Here is a 23,659-nt window from a genome sequence, read left to right on the forward strand (position 1 = left end):
GTACCTACCTTTATACCCTCATTCATCACCTGTATACTTCCATACACCCCCTGTATAGAGCCACTCATCACCTGTATACCGCTTTACAACCCCTTTATACCCCTTTTTATCACGTGTATATTTCCATACACCCCCTGTATGCCCCATTCATCACCTGTATAACTCAATATGTGCCCTGTATACCCCTGTTGGCGATCAGGAAAATGCACTTAAGTACCTGACACAAGTAAGTGGCCTTAAGCACTGTGAACCAAGCCTGTCAGGAGCAGTGAAGCAGCACCAATCATGGTATAGCAGTGATACAGCGCTCATCCCTTCCATTGATAGTAGTGGATCAGGCCCCTAAGTGGATCGGCTCCCACACCTTCCACTGGTGGTCAGGGGATTGCCCCCACCTCTGATTTTGTAGATCAGTGGATTGGCTCCCAACCTACTGTGGTTGGCAAGTGGATTAGCCCCCACCCTGCTGTGGTGGAAAGGTGGATCAGACCCCACTTCTGCCATGGTGGACAATGCCCCACCTCTAACATGGTTGGCTGTGAGTAGGTGATTACCTGTGCACATGATTTTATCGGGGACCACTCAAGCAGTCCCTTCTGTCAGGGGCAATTGAAGCAGACCACAACACTTCCATTGGTGAAAACGAAAATGCACCTAAACACAACACACAGCAAAGTGTCCTTCAGCACTGTAAAGTAGGCCCCATGACATCTGTCGGGAGCAGTGAAGCAGCTCCAATCATGGTATTGCAGTGATGCAGTCCTCACCTCTTCAATTGATGGTACTGGATCAGGCCCCCACCTCTTCCAATGGTGGTACCCAGATCAGGGCCCCACCCTTTCCGTTGGTGATAAGTGGATTGGCTCCCACCCCTTCCATTGGTGGTCAGTGGATTGGCCCCACCCCTGCTTTTGTAAATCAGTGGATCGATTCTCACCCTGCTGTGGTTGGCAAGTGGATCAGCCCCCACGCTTCTGCGGTGGACAAGTGGATCAGGCCCCACCTCTGCCGTGGTGAACAAGTGGAATAGGCCCCACCTCTTATGCAGCCCTCACCTATTTCATTGGTGGTAGTGGATCAGGCCCCCACCACTTCCATTGGGGTGGTACGCAGTTCAGACCCCCTCCCCTCACGTTGGTAGTCAATGGATCGGCACCCACCCTTGCTTTTGTAGCTCAGTGGATCAGCTCCCATCCTGCTGCGGTTGGCAAGTGGGTCAGCCCCCACCCTGCTGTGGTGGAAAAGTGGATCAGGCCCCACCTCTGCTGTGGTGGACAAGCCCCTCCTCTAACATGGTCGGCTGTGAGTGGGCGATCACCCATGCACATGATTTCGTTGGTGATCAGTGAAGAAGCCCCTTTCGTCAGAGGCTATTAAAGTGGATGTCAACACTTCCATTGGTGAAAAGAAAAATGAACCTAAATACATCACACAGCTAAGTAGCCTTCAGCACTGTAAAGCAGGCTCCATACCATCTGTCGGGAGCAGTGAAGCAGCTCTAATTATGTAATGGCAGTGACGCAGCCCTTACCCCTTTCATTGGGGGTAATGGATCCGGCAACCACCCCTTCCATTTGTGGTATGCAGCTCAGGCCCCCACTAGGGTGACCACGTGTCTTGGATTGCCTGGGACAGTACCGCATTTTGCGGGTCTGTCCTGGGCACCATTATTCCGGGACAATACAGTATCCCAGAATGAAACTGACACAGCAGATGCAGCCATTCGTGATTCTGCATCGATGCAGAGAACGGCTGCATCGATTGCCGATGACATTATCCTGGTGCGCTGGGTGGCACCCTGCCTCTCCTGAAGAAACACAGTAAGACATGGATAAAGCCCCCTCTCCTTCCTAGGTGGGCGCTTTCACAAAGGAGGAGCAATAGGCATTAACCAGTCCTGTTTTACTGACTCCCGCCGCTGACGTTACCCCCAGCCGCCGGTGTTCAGTGTGCCTTACAGCCAGGGAGCCCCAACTCCCAGACTGAATACTGGATGCTACAAGAAAACAACAAGAGAAGGGCGCACCGACCTTGTGCATTACCACTTAAAAGTTTATTAAAATCAAAGAAGGGTAGCGTACAATATACTCACAAACGTAGCATATGAACAAGCATATAGGAAATGGGCACCGCTCGCTTCCAGGACACTTCTCTACTGCTGGATAGCGTGATGGCGTCCTCAAAACCTGATGTGGCTTACGCGTTTCGAGGGAGAACCCTCTTCCTCAGAGCCAAAATCGCCACTCTGTGCCCCTCCTCTGTAGAAGTTGCAATGCGGCCTTGGGTAGTCAACCTGAGGGCCTGAAAGTCAGAGAGGAGCTGAACCCGAAGGCATACCTCCCAACTTTCTGAGAAAAGAATGAGGGACACCTATTTCTAAAGTATTTTGGCAAAGGACACAACCCCCTATATTGGCTTTTGAAATTTTCAAACGCAGCGATTTAGAAATTGGATGAAAAGTTTAGCACGGTGCAGCACCCTACAGGTAGATGCTAGGTAAATGCATAGTGGGCCTTGTCTGCCTAACAGCAGGGCCATGATTGCTTTTTGGTTAGAGTGTCATGGCTTCCAGGTGTGTCTGCTGAAAGGGGAGACTCCCCACTGGCTCTGTGAGAGGCTTCTCATAGGGGCAGTGGAGGAAACCCAATCAGGGACACATTCAGGCTTGTAACTACCCAAGAAGGCAGATTTTGCTGGGAGTGGGTATAAGTCTGAGAGGCGTGCGTGACTCGTGGTCTTTGGCAGGAAGCAGATTCCCAGGAAAGAGAATGCGTCTGTCTCCTCTCCTGTCAGAGGAAGCAGATGTCTCTGGTGCTGCCTGAGAATCCAGAGAGTGCTGAGTTGAGCTCAGGGGGATCCGGTGTGCCGAGAACCAGCGGAGAGCAAGAGGGGTCCAGTACCAGGAAAGCCTACACAGGTCGAAGAGTACTGAGGATTGTCCCTGAAGGGTCTGCCTAGTGTTAGAGGGGGACCACTCCAGAGAAGGTTCTGGGATCCAAGTGTCAGCTAGCTGTAAAGGGGGTGCCTGGTCAGAGGACCCTGAAGTGATAAAAGGGGTACCTGTAGTTTTGGGCCCTGCAGAGTTAGTGCACAGCGTGTAGTGCATCAATTAGGAGTTGCAGCCATACAGGAATCCACAGTCAAGCTACCTTAACCACTTTCCCACTGCTCACTGTACTGTGTCACCAGACATTCCCCTCTCTCGCCGGCGCTCGCTCCCGCTGTATTCAGTCACAGCGGGAGTCGGGCCAGGGCAGGAGTGGCGGTGATCACCGCTGCTCTTCCCCGATCTCCTAAGTGACAGGCAGGGTCAGATTGCAGGATTCAGCATAGCTGAACCTGCGATCTGTGCCTGTGTCACATAGTCCCCTCCCCCCACACACGTCAGTAAGCACCAGGCATACATTAACCCTTTGATCACCAATAAAAGTTAACCCCTTCCCTGCCAGTGTAATTTTTACAGTAACAGTGCATATGTATAGCACTGATTACTGTAGTAATGTCACTAGTACCCCCAAAAGTGTCAAAAATGTCAGTCAAGGGTCCGATCTGTCCGCCGCAATGTCGCAGTCCCGCAAAAAAAATCGCAGATCGCCGCCAGATTGCCGCCATTACTAGTTAAAAAAAAAACAATAAAAATGACATAAACTTCCCGCAATTAGTAGCTGCGATAACTTTTGCGCAAACCAATCAAAATATGCTTATTGCGATTTTTTTTACCAAAAATATGTAGCAGAAATCAAATTGGCCTAAAGTGTTAAAAAAATGTGATTTTTACATTTTTTTTTTTGGGGGGGGGGGGGGATTTCATATAAAAAAATGTGAAAAATATTGTTATTTTTTTCAAAATTGTAGCTCTTTTTTTGATGATAGCGCAAAAAGTAAAAATCGTACAGGTGATCAAATACCACACAAAGAAAGCGCTATTTGTGGGGAAAAAAAAGGACATCAATTTAATTTGGGTACAGCATCGCACGACGGCGCAATTGTCCGTTAAAGTAACGCAGTGCCGAATCGCAAAATATGGCCTGGTCAGGAATGGGGTAAAATCTTCTTAAAGCGGTTAAAAATACGCTCATTGAGAATTTTTTTGTCAAAGACATGTAGCTAAATACATTTTGGCCTAAACATATGACAAAAATATTGGATATTTTTTAACTGTCAAAGTAGAAAAATATTGTTATTTTTTCAAAATTGTTGCATTTTTTTATTAATATCGCAAAAAATTTAAATCGCAGAGATGATCAAATCCCACCAAAAGAAAGCTCTGTTTGTGGGAAAAAAGGACGTAAATTTTGTTTGGGTACGGTGTTGCATGACCGCGCAATTGTCAGTTAAATTTGCACAGTGCAGACTCGCAAAAAGTGGCCCAGACGTAAGACAGCAAAATCCTCCGGTGGTAAAGTGGTTAAGCCAGTGCAAGGCTGGAGGGAGTGGTCAGTGACTTTGCAGTGCAAGCAGTATCAGAAGTGCAATGTTCTACAGTCCTGGATCTTTTGGACTTAAGTCGGAGTTCCAGCACAGCTTTTAGAAATACAGTGTGTTCAAAGCGTCAGTAAGCGTTGGCTAGCTTTGGGTGGCGTCAAGACATCGCTAACGGGCATTTTTGCTATAAAGTCCCGGAATTGTATATAGTCGAGCCAAAGGAGTATCCCACTCATTCCCTTCTCCCATCCCCTAAAACTACAATAAAACAACCAAACAAAGATGCCGGAGTTGTCAATGTCTCAGTTCTCACACCCAGGGCCGCAGCTCACATGGGCTGGAGATGTAACCGGTAACAATGACAGATGCACCTCAGGCCACAGGCCTGGAAACATTGCTACAACAACTGTAAAACACTTTTTTTTTTTTTGTGTGCATTTTATATACATATACAGTATATAGAATAGACCAAAATGAGGGACAAATTTTTGGAAAAAAAAAAAAAAATGAGGGACAAATAAGGAGGGGCAGGGGGACTTTGTTCCAAATGAGGCACAGCGCTCCTAGCTGTTAAGACCAGTTATAGGTGGGGGAGCGACCATTTTTTGTATAGTTGTGTGTCATGGGGCCTGTCCTCTGAGGACCAATCCTTCAAGTAGAAGAGACAGTGGACGGGTGTCAGTCAAGGGGATGCTACAGAGTGTCCTGAAGATAATGTAGTTGCATCAAGTCTGCTGCTAGAGAGAGCAAGAAGACTTAATTCTTCCATACAAGTGTCATTATGGTAAAAGCAGTGCTTCCACAATTATCCCACTATTCCCTTCTCCCATCCAAGTTCCACAATAAATATAAAACCAAATATCCTGAGCTGTTTATTGAGTAACGAGCAAATGGGAGTAAGGAGGGATATGTGAAAACCCCCAGCAGATTTCATCAGGGACCAGTGAACTTGGTGTAGAGTTATTCACTTAAAGGTCATATAAAGGGGAATCAGGAACTCTTGCTGGTAATTTCTCCATTTAGTAGGTGCTGCTGACGCAGTGCAGAACTTCCAGCTCCAAAAATTATACTGCCCGCTCTGGTACATTACATACAGTGTACAGTGAAGGCTGTTTGGTTACACTCTACGTCAGGGGTAATGAATTAAAATTCAAGGAGGTCCGGTTGCTAAAATTTTCTTTGGGCCGAGGTCCGAATCTGAAGTCTTAGCTATGACTCAGAAAGATGGGCAAAACAAAAACGTGTCCATTAGCGTTGCTCTTAACATAAAATATGCCCATCCGAGTGCCCCTAACATAAAATATGCCCATCAGAGTGCCCCCTAACATAAAATGTGCCCATCAGAGCACCCCCCAACATAAAATGTGCCCTTAGCATAAAATTTGCTCATCAGCGTGACCCTTAACATAAAATAAGGGACACGCTGATGGGCACATTTTATGTTAGGGGGCACTCTGATGGGCATATTTTATGTTAGGGGGCACTCAGATGGACACATTTTATGTTAGGGGGCACTCAGATGGACACATTTTATGTTAGGGGGCACTCTGATGGGCAAAACAAAACGTGTAAATCAGCGTTGCTCTTAACATAAAATATGGCCATTAGAGTGCCCCTTAACATAAAATATGGCCATTAGAGTGCCCCTTAGCATAAAATATGCCCATCAGAGTGCCCCTTAGCATAAATATGCCCATCAGAGTAGCATAAAATATGCCCATCAGAGTGCCCCCTAACATAAAATGTGCCCTTCAGAGTGCCCCCTAACATAAAATGTGCCCAGAGTGCCCCCTAACATAAAATGTGCCCATCAGAGTGCCCCCTAACATAAAATGTGCCCATCAGAGTGCCCCCTAACATAAAATCTGCCCATTAGAGTGCCCCTTAACATAAAATATGCCCATTAGAGTGCCCCTTAACATTAAATATGCCCATTAGAGTGTCCCTTAACATAAAATAAGGGGCATGCTGATGGGCACATTTTATGTTGGGGGGCACTCTGATGGGCACTTTTTTTATGGGGCACTCTAATGAGCACTACAAAATATGCCCATCAATCTGCACACTTTAAAAACCTCCCATCAGCTTTAAGTGCAGCTATGACCACATTCCTTTCTCCCCTTGTGCTCCACATACCTGGAGCCAGGAGCCGAGCCAGAAGCCACGAGCAGGGGGGGCGGGGCGCGCACATAATGTCACGCCCCAACTCGCTGCCTGGCTGAATGGGAGCCGCAGTCAGGAGCGGGGGGCGGGTCGTGCGCGTGACGTCACGCCCCTACTCGCGGCCCGACAGGACACCGGGCGGGAACCGCAGCGCACACACAGTACGTCACTGGTTGCTGGGACACCGGCGGTCCCAGCAAACCATTGAATGAATAAAGGAGGCGGCCTCGCGGTCCGGGTGAAAGCATCGTACGGGCCGCCAATGGACCTCGGGCCGCCATTTAGTGACGGCCGCTCTACGTCCTCCATTTACAAAACATTTTGTATTCTTTTCACAGAACACATTGATTGGAGGAAGGAAGATCATGATATTCACCTACCCTTCATCCTGTCATAAAATACCCTGTATTCTGTGAAAATTATTATTATTATAATACAGGATTTATATAGCGCCAACAGTTTGCGCAGCGCTTAACAAAATTAAGGCAGACATTACAGTTAAAATACAATTTGGAACAAGAGGAATCAGAGGGCCCTGCTCGTTAGGGCTTACAATCTAAAAGGGAGGGTCAATTGATACAAAAGGTAATAGCTGTGGGGGATGAGCTGAAACAGTGAAACAGTGTATTAGTTAGTAGCGGGATAGGCTTCTTTAAAGAGAAGGGTTTTCAGGGATCATCTAAAGATTGATAGATTAGGGGACAGTCGGACATATTGGGGTAGAGAGTTCCAAAGAATGGGAGAAGCTCTGGAGAAATCCTGGAGGCGAGCATGGGAAGAGGTGACAAGGGAGCTAGAGAGCAGGAGGTCTTGGGAGGACCGAAGAGAGCGGCTTGGTTGATATTTTGAGATCAGGTTAGTGATGTAGCTGGGGGCAGAGTTGTGTAAACTATTGTTAGCACTTTGAATTTTATTTGTTGGGTGAGTGGAAGCCAGTGAAGGGATTGGCAGGGACGGGTGGAGGACACTGAACGGTTGGTAAGGTGGATAAGTTTTGCAGCAGCATTCATTATGGATTGAAGGGGGGATAATCTATGTAAAGGTAATCCAATGAGGAGGGAGTTGCAGTAGTCAAGGCGAGAGTCAACCAGGGCGTGAATTAAAAGCTTGGTGGTGTCGTTGGTTAAAAAGGGCCGTATTCTAGCGATGATGTGGAGGTTAAGGCGGCATGATTTTGACAGGGATTGGATGTGAGCCTGAAAGGACAGTGCAGAGTCCAGGGTTACCCCTAGCACCCTGGCATGTGTGGAAGGACTGATAGTTGTTCCATTGATCTTGACAGAGAATTCAGGGGAAGGGGCACGTGCAGGAGGAAATATTATGAGCTGGGTTTTAGATAGATTCAGTTTGAGGAAGTGGTGTGACATCAAGACATTTTATAAATGGAGGCTTTTTCTGTCCCACTGGAGAGATTTTCCTTTACTGTCTGTCCAGGGGGAAATCATCTTCTGGACAGTAAACATCACAGATACCCCAGTTAAAAGATTTCTACCATCACCTTTTTTAGTGGCAACAGTGACATTTTAGACTTCCTCTCACGTTATGTTCCAATGACAGTGGTCACAACAGAGACACAGACAGCAGTGAAACCTTGCAGGGGTTTCAGAATCCCTCTGACTCTATCAGATGAAGAAGTTTTGACTTTAGAAATCTTTGAAGACAATTCCTATTAATTTCAATGGTTCCTGTTGACATCTGAGCGTTCTCTAGCCTTAAGCAAAACGCCCATCGCTCCAAAAAGTATTTTTTGTTTGGCAGATTACTGGCGTTTTACTGTTTTTCATTGGTCACTTGTCAACTCTCAATACCTGCACAAAAATGCTACAAAAACGCCAGAAAAAAATGCCTGGAAAAATATCAGATGTGAATGGAGCCTCAAGCCCCAAACCTTTTAGCTACAAGTAGAGTTTAAATAATTTCAGGATGCCACTTTTCAACTTTCTACCAACAGAACTAATCTTGTATTGAAGGCGTTTGGATTGTACATACATGTTACTAGAAATGTGACATAATAATTTCTGTGGGACATTTTTCTTTACCCATTTTATTTCTGTTTATTAGAAAACACTATAAAGCACGAATCTCAGAGATCCACTCTGAGTCACATGGCAAAAAAATCTGCAAATTAATATTTAGTCATTAAAGGATGAAACTCAAGATTTAGAAACCCATTGTGCCATAGTTATAAGGCAGGTTGTCCAGTGATGGCTTGTCATGGACTCAGTCATCCCATTCGTCATCATCATCGTCATCCCCTGGATCATCATCATCGTCATCTGAAGATACAGAAAGCACAGAAAATTGAATATGGGAATAGAAGCAAAGTAATGGGAAAAAAATCTTATTAGTTTTCAATCTCCAGACAAAGTTTTTTTTTTTTTTTTTGGATAGTGGCTGAAGGACTAAAACCTCTGTTTGGATCTCTAATGGTTAAAGACACGTACAAGAAGACACGTTTCCGGATGTGCATTGACTTTTTCATTGCTCTTATTGTTATGTACCTAATGACTGTCATTGTTCTGCAATGTTTGGCAGACTGCTTTCTGTTATACTGTACCACACGCTTTGCTGAAGAGCGAAATAACTCTGAACTATAAATGAAAAAAAAAAAAACCTCTGTTGGGTTTTTATTGCTTTCTGAGACCTTGTTGTTGAGTTTCCCTCTATTTCTTGTCCAAAATTGCCACCAGAACAGGTAGAAGTCTTTGAGGCTGCTCAACTCGTGGAGGGGCCCTGCTTGGTCCCTTTGGCCTTATTCACACGGGCTTATGCGGTAACGTACAATGTAACATGAGGCTTATTTCTGCTCTTTAGGAAGCCTTGGTGCTCCATAAAGCAGGCCATAGACAACAATGTCTGTGTATTTTGTTTGCTGCACAGGGCAGCCATCAGAAGTTTTAGGGACCCTTACACAGCTTAAAACCTGGGCCCCCCTGGGCCTGACCATCAACATTCCCCAGGGTCTGCCTACTAGCTATCCCACTGAATCCACCCACTGGCCATCCAGTCCTTCAGTGCACCCACTTTTATTTTACACTTTTACAACTCAATATATCCTCCATCCCACATCTTCCTTCTTCTTTAGTCTCATTTCCTCCTCCTCCTGTCCCATCTCCTCTATCCCATGTCCTCCTTCTCCATACCATGTCCTCCTTTTCAAGTCTCATCTCTTCCATCCAATGTCCTCCTCCTCCTCCACTCCCATGTCCTCCTTCTCCTCCAGTCCCATTTATTCACTCCACCCCATGTCCTCCTCCTCCTCCAGTCCCATCTCCTCCATACAATGTCCTCCTCTAGTCCCATGTCCTCATATCATGTCCTCCTCCTTCTCTAGTCCCATGTCCTCCATACCATGTCCTCCCCCTCCTTCAGTCCCATGTCCTCCATACAATGTCCTCCTCCTCCTCCATTTCAATCCCCTCCCATGTCCTCCTCCTCCTCCAGTTCCATCTCCTCCACCCCATGTCCTCCTCCAGCTCCTTCTCTAGTCCCATCCCCACAATCCCATGTTCTCCATGGGGGTGGTAAAAGACAGAAAGAGAGAGAGTGAAATAAGAGTGAGAGATAGAAGAGTGAGAGAGAAGGGGATGAGAGAGGAGTGATAAAGAGAGGGGTGGGGGGGAGAAAGTGAGGGGGTGATAGAAAGGGGAATATAAAGAGGGTTATGGGAAAGAGGGGGGTATGAGAGAGAGAAGGGGGTGAGAAAGAGAGGGGAAAAAAAGAGAGGGGTGTGAGAGAGAGGGTGGAGAGAGAGAGAGATGGGGGTGAGAGAGAGAGGGGGGGAGAGAGAGAGATGGGGGTGAGAGAGAGAGGGGGGGAGAGAGAGAGAGAGAGAGAGAGAGGGTGGGGAGAGATGGAGGGATGAGAGAGAGACAGAGAAGGAGGTGAGAGAGAGAGGTGAAGAGAGAGAGGGCAGAGAGCGAGAGAGATGGGGTGTGAGAGAGAGAGGGGGAGAGAGAGAGAGGGGGTGAAAGGTTGGGGTGAGAGAGGGGGGGGAGAGGGGGTGAGAGAGAGACCCTAGCCCTTTCTGCAGTCACTCCTGTCCTAGTGCCTGTTGGCGGGTGGGTGACTGTGTGTGATGCCTAGTACCTTCCATGGTAGCAGTAGGACATTCATGCTGGCCAACAGTGGTCAGGACTCCTTCTACTCATAGAAACATAGAAACATAGAAACATAGAAACATAGAATGTGTCGGCAGATAAGAACCATTTGGCCCATCTAGTCTGCCCAATATATCTGAATCCTATGAATAGTCCCTGGCCCTATCTTATATGAAGGATAGCCTTATGCCTATCCCATGCATGCTTAAACTCCTTCACTGTATTTGCAGCTACCACTTCTGCAGGAAGGTTATTCCATGCATCCACTACTCTCTCAGTAAAGTAATACTTCCTCATATTACTTTTAAACCTTTGCCCCTCTAATTTAAAACTGTGTCCTCTTGTGGTAGTTTTTCTTCTTTTAAATATGCTCTCCTCCTTTACCGAGTTGATTCCCTTTATGTATTTAAAAGTTTCTATCATATCCCCTCTGTCTCTTCTTTCTTCCAAGCTATACATGTTAAGGTCCTTTAACCTTTCCTGGTAGGTTTTTTCCTGCAATCCATGTACTAGTTTAGTAGCTCTTCTCTTAACTCTCTCTAGAGTATCTATATCCTTCTGGAGATATGGCCTCCAATACTGCGCACAATACTCCAAGTGAGGTCTCACCAGTGTTCTGTACAGCGGCATAAGCACTTCTCTCTTTCTACTGCTTATACCTCTCCCTATACATCCAAGCATTCTGCTGGCATTTCGTGCTGCTCTATTACATTGTCTTCCCACCTTTAAGTCTTCTGAAATAATTACTCCTAAATCCCTTTCCTCAGATACTGAGGTCAGGACTGTGTCAAATATTCTATATTCTTCCCTTGGGTTTTTACGCCCCAGGTGCATTATCTTGCACTTATCCACATTAAATTTCAGTTGCCAGAGTTCTGACCATTCTTCTAGTTTTCCTAAATCCTTTTCCATTTGGCGTTTCCCTCCAGGAACATCAACCCTGTTACATATCTTTGTGTCATCAGCAAAAAGACAAACCTTACCATCGAGGCCTTTTGTAATATCACTTATGAAGATATTAAACAAAATTGGTCCCAGTACAGATCCCTGAGGTACCCCACTGGTAACATGACCTTGTTCTGAATGTTCTCCATTGACTACAACCCTCTGTTGTCTGTCACTCAGCCACTGCCTAATCCACTCAACAATATGGGAGTCCATGCTCAATGACTGCAGTTTATTGATAAGTCTTCTATGTGGGACAGTGTCAAAAGCCTTACTAAAATCTAGATATGCAATGTCTACTGCACCTCCACCGTCTATTATTTTAGTCACCCAGTCAAAAAAATCTATAAGATTTGTTTGACATGATCTCCCTGAAGTAAACCCATGTTGTTTTTCATCTTGCAATCCATGGGATTTAAGATGTTCCACAATCCTATCCTTTAATAGGGTTTCCATTAATTTGCCTACTATTGATGTCAGACTCACTGGTCTATAGTTGCTCGATTCCCCCCTACTACCTTTCTTGTGAATGGGCATGACATTTGCCAATTTCCAATCTTCCGGGACGACTCCTGTTACTAATGATTGGTTAAATAAATCTGTTAATGGTTTTGCCAGCTCACCACTAAGCTCTTTTAATAATTTTGGGTGTATCTCATCAGGACCCTGTGACTTATTTGTCTTCACTTTAGACAGCAATCTTAGAACGTCTTCCTCTGTAAAGACACATGCATACTCCTAGATGCTCTACTCCTTCCAGCAGATTCATGAGTGCCTGTGCCTCCTGCCAGTCCTCGTCCTCTGGGCCGCCGTCCCTGTTGATGTTGGAGCCGGAAGCCAAGAGGAGGTTGGAGGAGTCCAGGCTCTGGGAGGCACTGGAGGCAGTGGAAGTCTTCTCCCTCCTGGGCACTTGGCCCTAGCAGCCCTGGCTGCAAAGCTTGCCTTCCCCACAGCCGCCTCCTCGCCATGTGGAGATGAACCACAAGGCACTATCCTGCCCTCACCCCACCGTTAAAGATTGCCCTGTTTGGGGCCTCGTCCCTCAGGGCGCCCGGGCCCTCTACATCTGTATGGGCCAACCCCCCCCCCCCCCCCGATGGTGGCCCTGTTGATGTATGTTCTATTCTCAGAATGCCTGCCACTGCAGTGTGTACACAATGTTCTCCAGAGAGGATCTTTAAGCAGGCCTTACCTGAGGAATGGATCACTTTGCTTCTTTTCTGCATGACGTGCATAAGAGCACCCACTAAGCCCTCAGAACTAGCGTCCGGGAGAGGAGAGGATGGGGCTTCCGTCTGTTCTGTTACCTAATGATATAAAGGATCATTTAGAGAAAGAAAACATGTTTGGTTAAAATGTATTGCATTTGATATCAGCATTTACTGTAAATTCACCTTATCACAAACCTGGGAGATTTAAAATGGATATATGAGGAAAATGCATATGTTACCATCAGAGAAAACAGCAGAATTTATGGTACATCAAGAGATGTAGGTGACAGAACTTATGTCAAAGAGGCTGTTACATGATTTAGATGTGGTATATGTTTGTGAGAAAGCAGGATGTTGGATGTATTGGAACCAATAGAACCTGGGGGTTATGGGGAAACCCTGCCAATCAACCCTTGTAGAGAAATATACTATCAGTACTTTAAAGTGGAACTTTAGTAAAAAAATTAAGCACTGATAGATCACTTCAGGCTGGCCCATTTTGCAAGTAAAGCGATGTAAAACATTGAAAATAAATGCCTATACTGTTTAAAATCCAGAAATACACTGTCTCACCCTGCTCTGCACATGCTCAGTTGCTCTCTATTTTCGGCACTGTGCCTAAAATCAGAGTCACGAGAGGCCGATCTGCTGACAGAATAAAATATTTTCTGCTGTTCAGGGGCTCTGGGCTTTAACAAAATGGAAGCCTCTAATTTACAGCACACACTGATTGTGGTAGCATAATTATTAATGTGGAATGTATGTTCCTTGCTAAAGAAAACTATTTTTATCACTTTGTTATGGGTAAAGTTCCTCTTTAAGACCTTCTGTCTACATAGGGGTCAGTTCTAAGGAATGAACGTCTGTATGATAGGAGTGCACAGTTGGAAGAGTGCATCAAAGTGCATTATTTATAGCACAAAATGAATATATGTAGAACATCACTGGGACTGTTTTTAAAATTAAGGTCTTTTTTCACATGGTACTGTGATAATTAATTGTCACAATGTTATTTGTTATTTGATTGTACAAATTACCCAGTTTTTATTTATCTTGTATGTAGCTTTGCTGGTTTTAGGGATTGAGATCGCTGCTTAGTTAACTATACAATTTACGACTACTGTGGCGCCTAAATGACCAGTAAGAGGCATGAGAAATGAGGGGCAAAAGAGTTGGAGCCAAGTTGAGTTTAGTATGAAAAGTCATAATTTGTATACAAATTAGGCTGCCTATATTTTGGGTGGCTCAAGGGGACCAATTTAAAATAGAGAGTGGATACCAAAATATTACTCCACACCAGGGCTTTTTTTCTCAGAGAATAGGTTCAGGAACTCCCCCTTTCTGGGTCAATTCTTGTCTCTGCCCCTACCCACCTCCAAGCACTGTTTCTTGATTCAACCCCTCAACCTCTCAGTTCTGCCCCCTTTAGAGAATACAGAGCCAGGTATCATTTTGTGGTGCTAAGTAATACTGTATGTATGGAATTTGGTAATAATAGCAAGAAAAGCAGTACAATAGACCAGCAACCACAGATCCCCCAGTAGCTAGCATCAATAGACCCCTTCTTTAACAGCAGGTCCTATCCAGCAACAATTGACTCCCCAGCATCATAATCCCCCCACCAGCAACAATTGACCTCCTCAGAAACAATAAACAACCATGCAAAAACAGATCCACCTCCAGCAACAATAGATGCCCCAGCAGACAGTATCAATAGACCCTCCAGCACACCCTAGCACCCCTTGCCAATAAATACAGTACCATTAAGTATTGAAGGTGCCGGAACTGCGTTCCCCTGCATTCCCCTGCGTTCCTGCTGAAAAAAAGCCCCGCTCCACACCATGGCATGCATTTTACATCCCATTCATAAAATCAATATTTGTAAAGAACAATCAACATTTATAAATCATATAACCTTTTTTTTTTTAAAGTAGCGGTATGGCCGTAGTAAGGCCACACAGCTGCTTTGCAAATGGAGCCCTAGGTCTTTGAAAATGGCTTTTCTAGTTTTATCCAGAAAGGGGTGTATTTGTTTAAAATTGTTCAGATTAGGTACAGAAAGTAAAGAGAGTAAAAGAGAGAGAGATGAGAATAGGGCATGAGAGACAGTGGTACAATGTGTCTATACATCCATATACTGTATACCCAGTGTATTGTTTTGAAGTTGTGTTCACAGGTAGGAGCGACCGCATGAAATTAGGACCTCTATCAAAATGTTTTTTATTTCTAGAATAGATGGATAGCTGAACCTCAGCCAGCACTAATAATAATCCGATTACCTTTATGTTCATGTAGCACCCTCCTAGCTAGGTGCTAGGAATTAGGTAAGTTAGACTTAGTTATGTTTTAATAGGAAACTTTATTTGCCGCACTGTAGTCAGTGTGGGTGTATTTGGTTTGACAGGTAGGTATTCTGCTCACTGTAATTAGTGAAGCTGCAATCTGCTAGTGAGGTCTGCTCAGTGTGTGTAGCTGCTGCCAGTCTGGTCTATAGCATCCTCTGTATCCAGGGGACATGCAAAATGTCTGGAAAGTAGGTGTGAAGCTATGCAGATGGTAGCATGAATAGGGATACAGCCCCCAGAGAGGCAGGCTCTGATGCCATGCTGGGAGACTGTATTTATTCAGTGGACACACTAAGCTCTGGGTCTTGTCCCAGAGTGGAGGAGTCCAGCCTAAGAGGGGCACACTGCCCTCCCAGGCAGAGGCTGCCATATGGAGGCCTCAGGTAGGCGACCTTGAAGGAGGAAAGCAGAGACCCGGGTTCTTAGCAGAAGCTGGCTGAGGGGAGCTGTCTGCCATAGATCTGTCTAGCATTACTGGGGGCATTGCTTGGAGGATTGGAAGTAGGTATCCATCTGTCCTTCGGCCTTGTGAGTACAGACATTGGGAAGATCTTGGGGAAATTCTGCTCTAGCTATCCCTCTGGTGCTTAGTTATAGTCAGCTGTGAGCCTATTAAATGGGACACTGGCTAGTGTCCAGAAGAGCTCTTTCCAGACACTGTCCACTAAAGAGAAGAGACTTGACTCTACTTGTTCTACTACTACTTAAAGCAGGGAGTCCTTAAGTCCTCAGCGTACGTTAAGTCCTCAATGTACATAGTGTTCATTCTTGGAGTATCCCAGCACTACCCTCACCCTTATCCAAGTTCTCCAAAAAACAAAAATAACATCCTCTAGACTGATCTTTGGAGAAAGAGTGCTGAGGAGGAATGAGCCTGTTGTGTGTCTAGCTGAAGTTGGGAAGACCTGGACAAGTAATTCCTGCAGCTCCTACGGGAGTAGTGCTACATTCACATAAAACAGGGCTTACTGGATTTTTGAACCACTTTTTTCGTACAAAATAAAGTTCTCTAAGACGTACTTAAGCATACATCATGTGAGATCCATCTTTTTCCCGCATAAAGATGCGCAGGTGCCGAGCTGTCAAATTTGATTACAGTGGCTGTGTCCATGCAGCCATTGCATCCCAAATGTCATGAATGGGACTGCCTGCACAGACATGCATGGACCATCTGCGCATCTCCGCGAGGGCAAACCTGCGTACCTGGGCGTACACACAAGTATGCCTGAGTGAATAAGGCTGAAACATTAATAGTCTTCTTGATGCCAAAAAACTATTTGAAAATTTCAAAGTGCAACAGTGGCAAATAGCTTTGAAACTAGGCTTCCGGGTATCAGGAATAACCATGCATATTCTGTGTTATGGTTTGATTATCTTAAAGGAAACATGCACTGAATGAATTATAAAGGCTGCTAATGCTTACATATATCTGAAAATAAATTCTAAAGACTTGCACCTACTATGAACAGCACCAAAGGTAGTATCCATATGGGCTACAGTAGAGGCTTAGCCCACTGATTCTGTCCTTATTATAATCCTCCACTGTGTCCAGTGCTCTATACATGTTGTATTCTTACATACACATTCTAATGGATACTGAATAAGGAATGTAGTGGCACAGGTCAAAATATTAAATATGCTTTCTACCTGTAGCTCACTGAGAAGCCTATCCTTACCTTGTTCAGCTGCTTCCCTTGTCTTATCTGGTCCAGAAGAGCCCCTCTACCAGAAGGAAGGGAGGGCATCGCCACTGGACTTCCTACTGCAGGAGGTGGCGGAGGTGGAGGACCACCACTGATCTGTGGTGGTGGAACTGCTGGTGGAGGTGGTGGAGGCGGGGGAGCAGGTGGACAGGGACTCCCTCGAGGTGGTGGAGGTGCTCTTGGTGAGCCAGAAGGTGGTGGAGGAGGAGTGACACGAGTTGGAGGAGGTGGTGGAGGAGCAGTTGACCTGTTTGGTGGAGGAGGCAAGGGACCAGTTCTACTTCTTCCTTGTGATGGTGGAGGTGGCAGTGGCGCATGGCGGGAGGGTGGAGGTGGAGGGGCAGAATCTGTTAAATCTGTAGAGAAATAACACAGCGTCATTAGTCTCTAACAGTGGTCTCCAAACTGTGTCCTGGGAGCCGGATGTGGCCCTTTGCTTGCTTTTATCTGGTCCTTGGGGCAATGTTCCTTCCACTGATACAATGCACTATTCCTCCCACTGATACCATTGATGAGGCAATATTGTTTCCATTAATAACAATGATGGGGCACTATTCTTCCCACTGACACCAATGATGGGGCACTATTCTTTCCACTGACACTAATGATGGGGCACTATTCTTCCCACTGACACCAATGATGGGGCACTATTCTTTCCACTGACACCAATGATGGGGCACTATTCTTCCCACTGACACCAATGATGGGGCACTTTTCTTCCCACTGACACCATTGAAGGGGCACTATTCCTTCCAATGATAACAATGGGACATCATTTTTCCCACTAATGCCAATGATGGGGCATTGTTTACTCCCATTAATGACAGGGCATTTCTACTTACACTGGCCACAGTCCTCCCCTCCACCCCCCCCCCTCAAATTCTGAAAGACAGTAAACTGGCATTTTTTGAAAAAATTTGGAGACCCCTGGTCAATAAGATACAGTATGTGAATCTATCACTTTAACCACTTGACTAGCAGCCGCCGCAGATGTATTGCGGCAGGCTGGCTCTCCCAGGCAAAACCCCATACATGTACGGCGCTCGTCTGGGAGAAGCTAGGGGGCGAGCGTGCGGTGGCGCGCTACCGCCCCCGCTCGTCAGCGGGGAAGCCAGTGCGGGTGCCAGGCGGCTCTGATTGCGATCTCTCCCCGCTGACAGAGAAGGACGGACGGCTGATGTAAGCACAGTTAGAATCACTCCCCTAGGCTTACATTTAACCCCTTGATCACCAATATTATTAACCTCTTCCCTGCCAATGGCATTATTACAGTAACAGTGCATATTTTTAGCACTGATTACTGTAGTAATGTCACTGGTACCCCCAAACGTGTAAAAAATGTCACTGGGGTCCGATCTGTCCGCCGCAATGTCGCAGTTCCGCAAAAAATCACAGATCGCCACCATTACTAGTAAAAAATAAAAAAAACAATAAAAATGACATAAATCTTTCCCGTAGTTAATAGACGCAATAACTTTTGCGCAAACCAATCAAAATACACTTATTACGATTTTTTTTTTTACCAAAAATATGTAGCAGAAAACAAATTGGCCTAAAATGTTAAAAAAATTGATTTTACATTTTTTTTTTTGGGGGGGGGGGATGTCATATAGCAGAATGTGAAAAATATTGTTTTTTTTTTTTCAAAATTGTCGCTCTTTTTTTGTTTATAGGGCAAAAAATAAAAATCACACAGGTGATCAAATACCACCAAAAAAAAGCTCTATTTGTGGGAAAAAAAGGATGTCAATTTTATTTGGGTACAGTGTCGCACGACCGTGCAATTGTCCGTTAAGGTAACACAGTGCCGAATCGCAAAATAGGGCCTGGTCATCAACCACTTGCCAACTTGCTGCAAGTACATATACTGCGGCGGTCAGCTATACGTATCGATTCGTCACTTTGCCTGTGAGGCTCTGGGGAGCGAGCGCTCGCCGCCGGATGCGCGCTCCCGCTCGGTCACGGACCCCCCCGCGCGTGTGCCCGGTGGACCCGATGTCCGCTGGTCACTCGCGATCGTCTGTTAGAGCGGGAGAAAGGCAGGCGGCTAATGTAAACAAGCCGCCTGTCATTCTCCCCTGTGTAAGAATAGTGATCATACGGTTCTACTATGTAGGACCGTTGATCACTGTTCCTACACCTCAAGCCACAGCCAATCACAGTTAGAAACACACCCCTAGGGACACACTTAACCCCTCCCTCTCCAAAAAAGTTAACCCCTTCACTGCCAGTGTCATTTTACAGTAACAGTGCATATGTATAGCACTGATTACTGCAGTAATGTCATTGGTAACCCCAAAAGTGTCAAAAATGTCAGTTAAGGGTCCGATCTGTCCGCCGCAATGTCGCAGTACCGCAAAAAATTTGCAGATCGCCACCATTATGCGTTAAAAAATAAACAACAAAAATTACAAAAAACTTTCCCTTAGTTAGTAAACGCAATAACTTTTGAGCAAACCAATCAAAATATGCTTTTTGTGATTTTTTTTACCAAAAATATGTAGCATAAAACAAATTGGCCTAAAATATTAAAAAATTTTACATTTTTTTTGGGGAATTTCATATAAAAAAATGTGAAAAATATTGTTATTTTTGTAAAATTGACGCTCTTTTTTTGTTTATAGCGCATGATCAAATAATCGCACAGGTGATCAAATACCACCAAAAGAAAGCTCTGTTTGTGGTAAAAAAAGGACGTCAAATTAGTTTAGGTACATTGTCGCACGACCACGCAATTGTCCGTTAAAGTCACGCAGTGCCGAATCGCAAAATAGGCCCTGGTCAGGAAGGGGGTAAAATCTTCCGGGGCTTAAGGGGTTAAGCAGCAAAATCTTCCGTTCTTAATGTGGTTAAATTTGATTGATTTACTTCCTATGTGACTCTGCTAATGTGTCGAGATGACTGACAGGAGATTTGGTGAAGCATAACAGAGAAGCCTATTTTTTTTTTTTTAATTTGGCACCCCCAGCATTTCTCTTAAGTAACCCATCTGTTAATATCTGAAGGACCTGTTAAAGCAGTGAATAGGTAATTGGTCATTGCATTGGATGTAAATGCTTTAACTCAAGAAGGCTTATGTTACTTTACACATTTATAGCTGTGACAATGGCGGATACCACCCAAGGCTGCCATTTTGTAACTCCCCCTTCCCCCCACCATCCCTCCAGTAGTGGAACTATGGATTGGATTTCTTTTATTTGGTCTCACCTCCCTGCCTCATTTCCTGTTTCACAGCTTCAACTCCACCATGCTGCTCAATAAAGTCGTAGATTAGTTTGGATGTCTCTGCATCCTTCAATTGTGCTTCGCTGATTCCTGCTTTAGAAAAAAGGTTCAGCAGTTCCGGGTCCAGAGCATTCACCTTAAAGGAAGTAGAAATATTTGTCAATCTAAAGAGCTGTATGCTTATAAAAAAAAAAAAATCACTGTAGGCTATATTACCGGTACCATATCCCACAATCCTTTGCATGCAGTCACTACTAGCCACTGATTGGTCAGAGAATCCCACCCACCCCGTTGTTATCCCACCCACTTAACTTTAGAACTACTTTAGTGGAAAAGCAAATCATACCGTACCGAACCGTTCCAACACCGTACCATGCGGTACCAGCAGTGGAAAAGCAAACCGGGCCAAGCAGGGCCGAGTAGAGCCGAGCCAGTACTTGCAGTGGAAAAGTACCATTAGTACTTCTGCATCATTGGTACCAGGAGCTTGTTCTTAGCAATCCTGAAGTGCACTTCTTTCTCTCTTTTCCTCTCTCTATGTTGTTTCCTTTTACTTGCTATCTTCCTTTTCCCCTTTTCTCTTCTCCTCTTTTTCTCTGGGATGGCTATCTCCATTCGTCCCTTTGTGACTCCTTGGAGTTCCATAAACCCACATGGACCCTGCATACAGCTGAGCCATGCGACAAGTGGGGCCGGGACTCAAAGAGGGTCTACTTTGTGATACTCACTAATTTTATCTGTGCTTACATCCGGCCCCACTTCAGTATGCCTCTTCACTGCTACTGAAGGTAATCAGTTTTAATAATGTTATCATTTATAAGCCCTTTTCTGTTTGTTTCATACTGCTTATACAGTGGGTACGGAAAGTATTCAGACCCCCTTACATTTTTCACTCTTTGTTATATTGCAGCCATTTGCTAAAATCATTTAAATTCATTCTTCTTCCTCATGAATGTACACATAGCACACCATACTGACAGAAAAACACAGAATTGTTGACATTGTTGCAGATTTATTAAAAAAGAAAAACTGAAATATCACATGGTCCTAAGTATTCAGACCCTTTGCTGTGACACTCATATATTTAACTCAGGTGCTTTCCATTTCTTCTGATCATCCTTGAGATGGTTCTACACCTTCATTTGAGTCCAGCTGTGTTTGATTCTACTGATTGGACTTGATTAGGAAAGCCACACACCTGTCTATATAAGACCTTCCAGTTTACAATGCATGTCAGAGCAAATGAGAATCATGAGGTCAAAGGAACTGCCTGAAGAGCTCAGAGACAGAATTGTGGCAAGGCACAGATCTGGCCAAGGTTACAAAAAGATTTCTGCTGTACTTAAGGTTCCTAAGAGCACAGTGGCCTCCATAATCCTCAAATGGAAGACGTTTAGGATGACCAGAACCCTTCCTAGAGCTGGCCGTCTGGCCAAACTGAGCTATCGGGGGAGAAGAGCCTTGGTGAGAGAGGTAAAGAAGAACCCAAAGATCACTGTGGCTGAGCTCCAGAGATGCAGTCAGGAGATGGGAGAAAGTTGTAGAAAGTCAACCATCACTGCAGCCCTCCACCAGTCGGAGCTTTATGGCAGAGTGTCCCGACGGAAGCCTCTCCTCAGTGTAAGACACATGAAAGCCCGCATGGAGTTTGCTAAAAAACAGCTGAAGGACTCCAAGATGGTGAGAAATAAGATTCTCTGGTCTGATGAGACCAAAATAGAACTTTTTGGCCTTAATTCTAAGCGGTATGTGTGGAGAAAACCAGGCACTGCTCATCACCTGTCCAATACAGTCCCAACAGTGAAGCATGGTGGTGGCAGCATCATGCTGTGGGGGTGTTTTTCAGCTGCAGGGACAGGACGACTGGTTGCAATCGAGGGAAAGATGAATGCGGCCAAGTACAGGGATATCCTGGACAAAAACCTTCTCCAGAGTGCTCTGGACCTCAGACTGGGCCGAAGGTTTACCTTCCAACAAGACAATGACCCTAAGCACACAGCTAAAATAACGAAGGAGTGGCTTCACAACAACTCCGTGACTGTTCTTGAATGGCCCAGCCAGAGCCCTGACTTAAACCCAATTGAGCATCTCTGGAGAGACCTAAAAATGGCTGTCCACCAACGTTTACCATCCAACCTGACAGAACTGGAGAGGATCTGCAAGGAGGAATGGCAGAGGATCCCCAAATCCAGGTGTGAAAGACTTGTTGCATCTTTCCCAAAAATACTCCTGGCTGTATTAGATCAAAAGGGGGCTTCTACTAAATACTGAGCAAAGGGTCTGAATACTTAGGACCATGTGATATTTCAGTTTTTCTTTTTTAAAAAATCTGCAACAATGTCAACAATTCTGTGTTTTTCTGTCAGTATGGGGTGCTATGTGTACATTCATGAGGAAGAAGAATGAACTTAAATGATTTTAGCAAATGGCTGCAATATAACAAAGAGTGAAAAATTTAAGGGGGTCTGAATACTTTCCGTACCCACTGTATGTATGCTATGTTATGACATAAAACTTTAATAAAAATATTGAAAATAAAAAAAATCACTGAACAAGGTGTGAGTAGACTGAGAAAAATAGTAATTGGCACAGTAAGTAGCAAGGCTCTTTAAAAAGTAACTCCACTTTTGTTGAGAAAAAACATTCCCCTCTGGATGATCCATGTACATTGCAAGGATTTTTAATAAACTTTGTTGCAGATTTCTACCTTTTGTTATCCTGAAGAAATCCCTGTGTGTTTTTATGTGCCCATGTTCAGAGTGAGTCTATTGGGAGTGGTTTCATAATTATTAACCAGCTGCTGCACCTGCAGGGCTCTAATGAGGAAAATTGCAGGGTCTGCATCCCTTTAGATGTGATTTCCTATAGGGAGTATCTCACCAAATATATAAAATGTAAGTTGCAGGGGATGCCTGCAATCTGACTTGTACCTTAGTGCAGACTTCTGTGAAAATCAGTGAGCCTATCACACAAGTACAAAATTCTGTTTCTTGAGGAGGGGGGGGGGGGCATTCTGTACACATTCTGTGTACAGAACGACTCCAGGTAGCCATATTGCATTGCATTTTACAGAAAATTACAGAGCTATAAAATGGAAAGGTAATTTTGAATAACATTCAATTACAATATGACTTGTGTGACAATTTTATATACTATATTATTTTTTTTTATTTGCTATTTTTTCCCTCTACAAAAGTGGAGTTACCCTTTAAAGTGTTACAAAACCCTAGGACCCTGCATTCATTATATCTGATCTCCCACAGTACACAGAACATGGAAATGCAATTATTTTAGTAAATACAAACTGCTAAATACCTTTTCTCATCAGCACTATATAGCAGTCTTGTGACTTCTACCAGTTCCTGGTAAAGCTTGCAGGAGGAGTTTTCACACTGGACTGAGCTGTCCTATCAGTATCCAGGACCCCTTGACACTCTGTCTGGACAGTGCTGATTGGCTCTGTGCTGATCACATGCACTCCTCCCCCCCAAAAAAAAATCTCTAGCAATACACACCAAACTGAGCATGTGCAGCCTGACTCC

The 23,659-nt window shown here is 44.8% G+C and overlaps 1 protein-coding gene across 1 annotated transcript in view; it reads right to left on the minus strand.

Moving 5' to 3' along the window:
- Window positions 1–8,614: 8,614 nt before the first annotated feature.
- WAS (WASP actin nucleation promoting factor) overlaps window positions 8,615–23,659 on the minus strand; it is a 52,033-nt gene continuing 36,988 nt past the window's right edge. The window contains exons 9-12 of the mRNA XM_082263790.1: window positions 20,100–20,253; window positions 16,866–17,248; window positions 12,826–12,940; window positions 8,615–8,864 (exon numbers count right to left, since the gene is read on the minus strand). Coding sequence (XP_082119916.1) covers window positions 8,809–8,864; window positions 12,826–12,940; window positions 16,866–17,248; window positions 20,100–20,253 — 708 coding nt within the window. The 3' untranslated portion in view covers window positions 8,615–8,808. The remainder of the gene's footprint in view (window positions 8,865–12,825; window positions 12,941–16,865; window positions 17,249–20,099; window positions 20,254–23,659) is intronic.

Source organism: Pelophylax lessonae (assembly GCF_965119305.1).
Source record: "Pelophylax lessonae genome assembly, chromosome: 7".
Classification (NCBI taxonomy): Eukaryota; Metazoa; Chordata; class Amphibia; order Anura; family Ranidae; genus Pelophylax; species Pelophylax lessonae.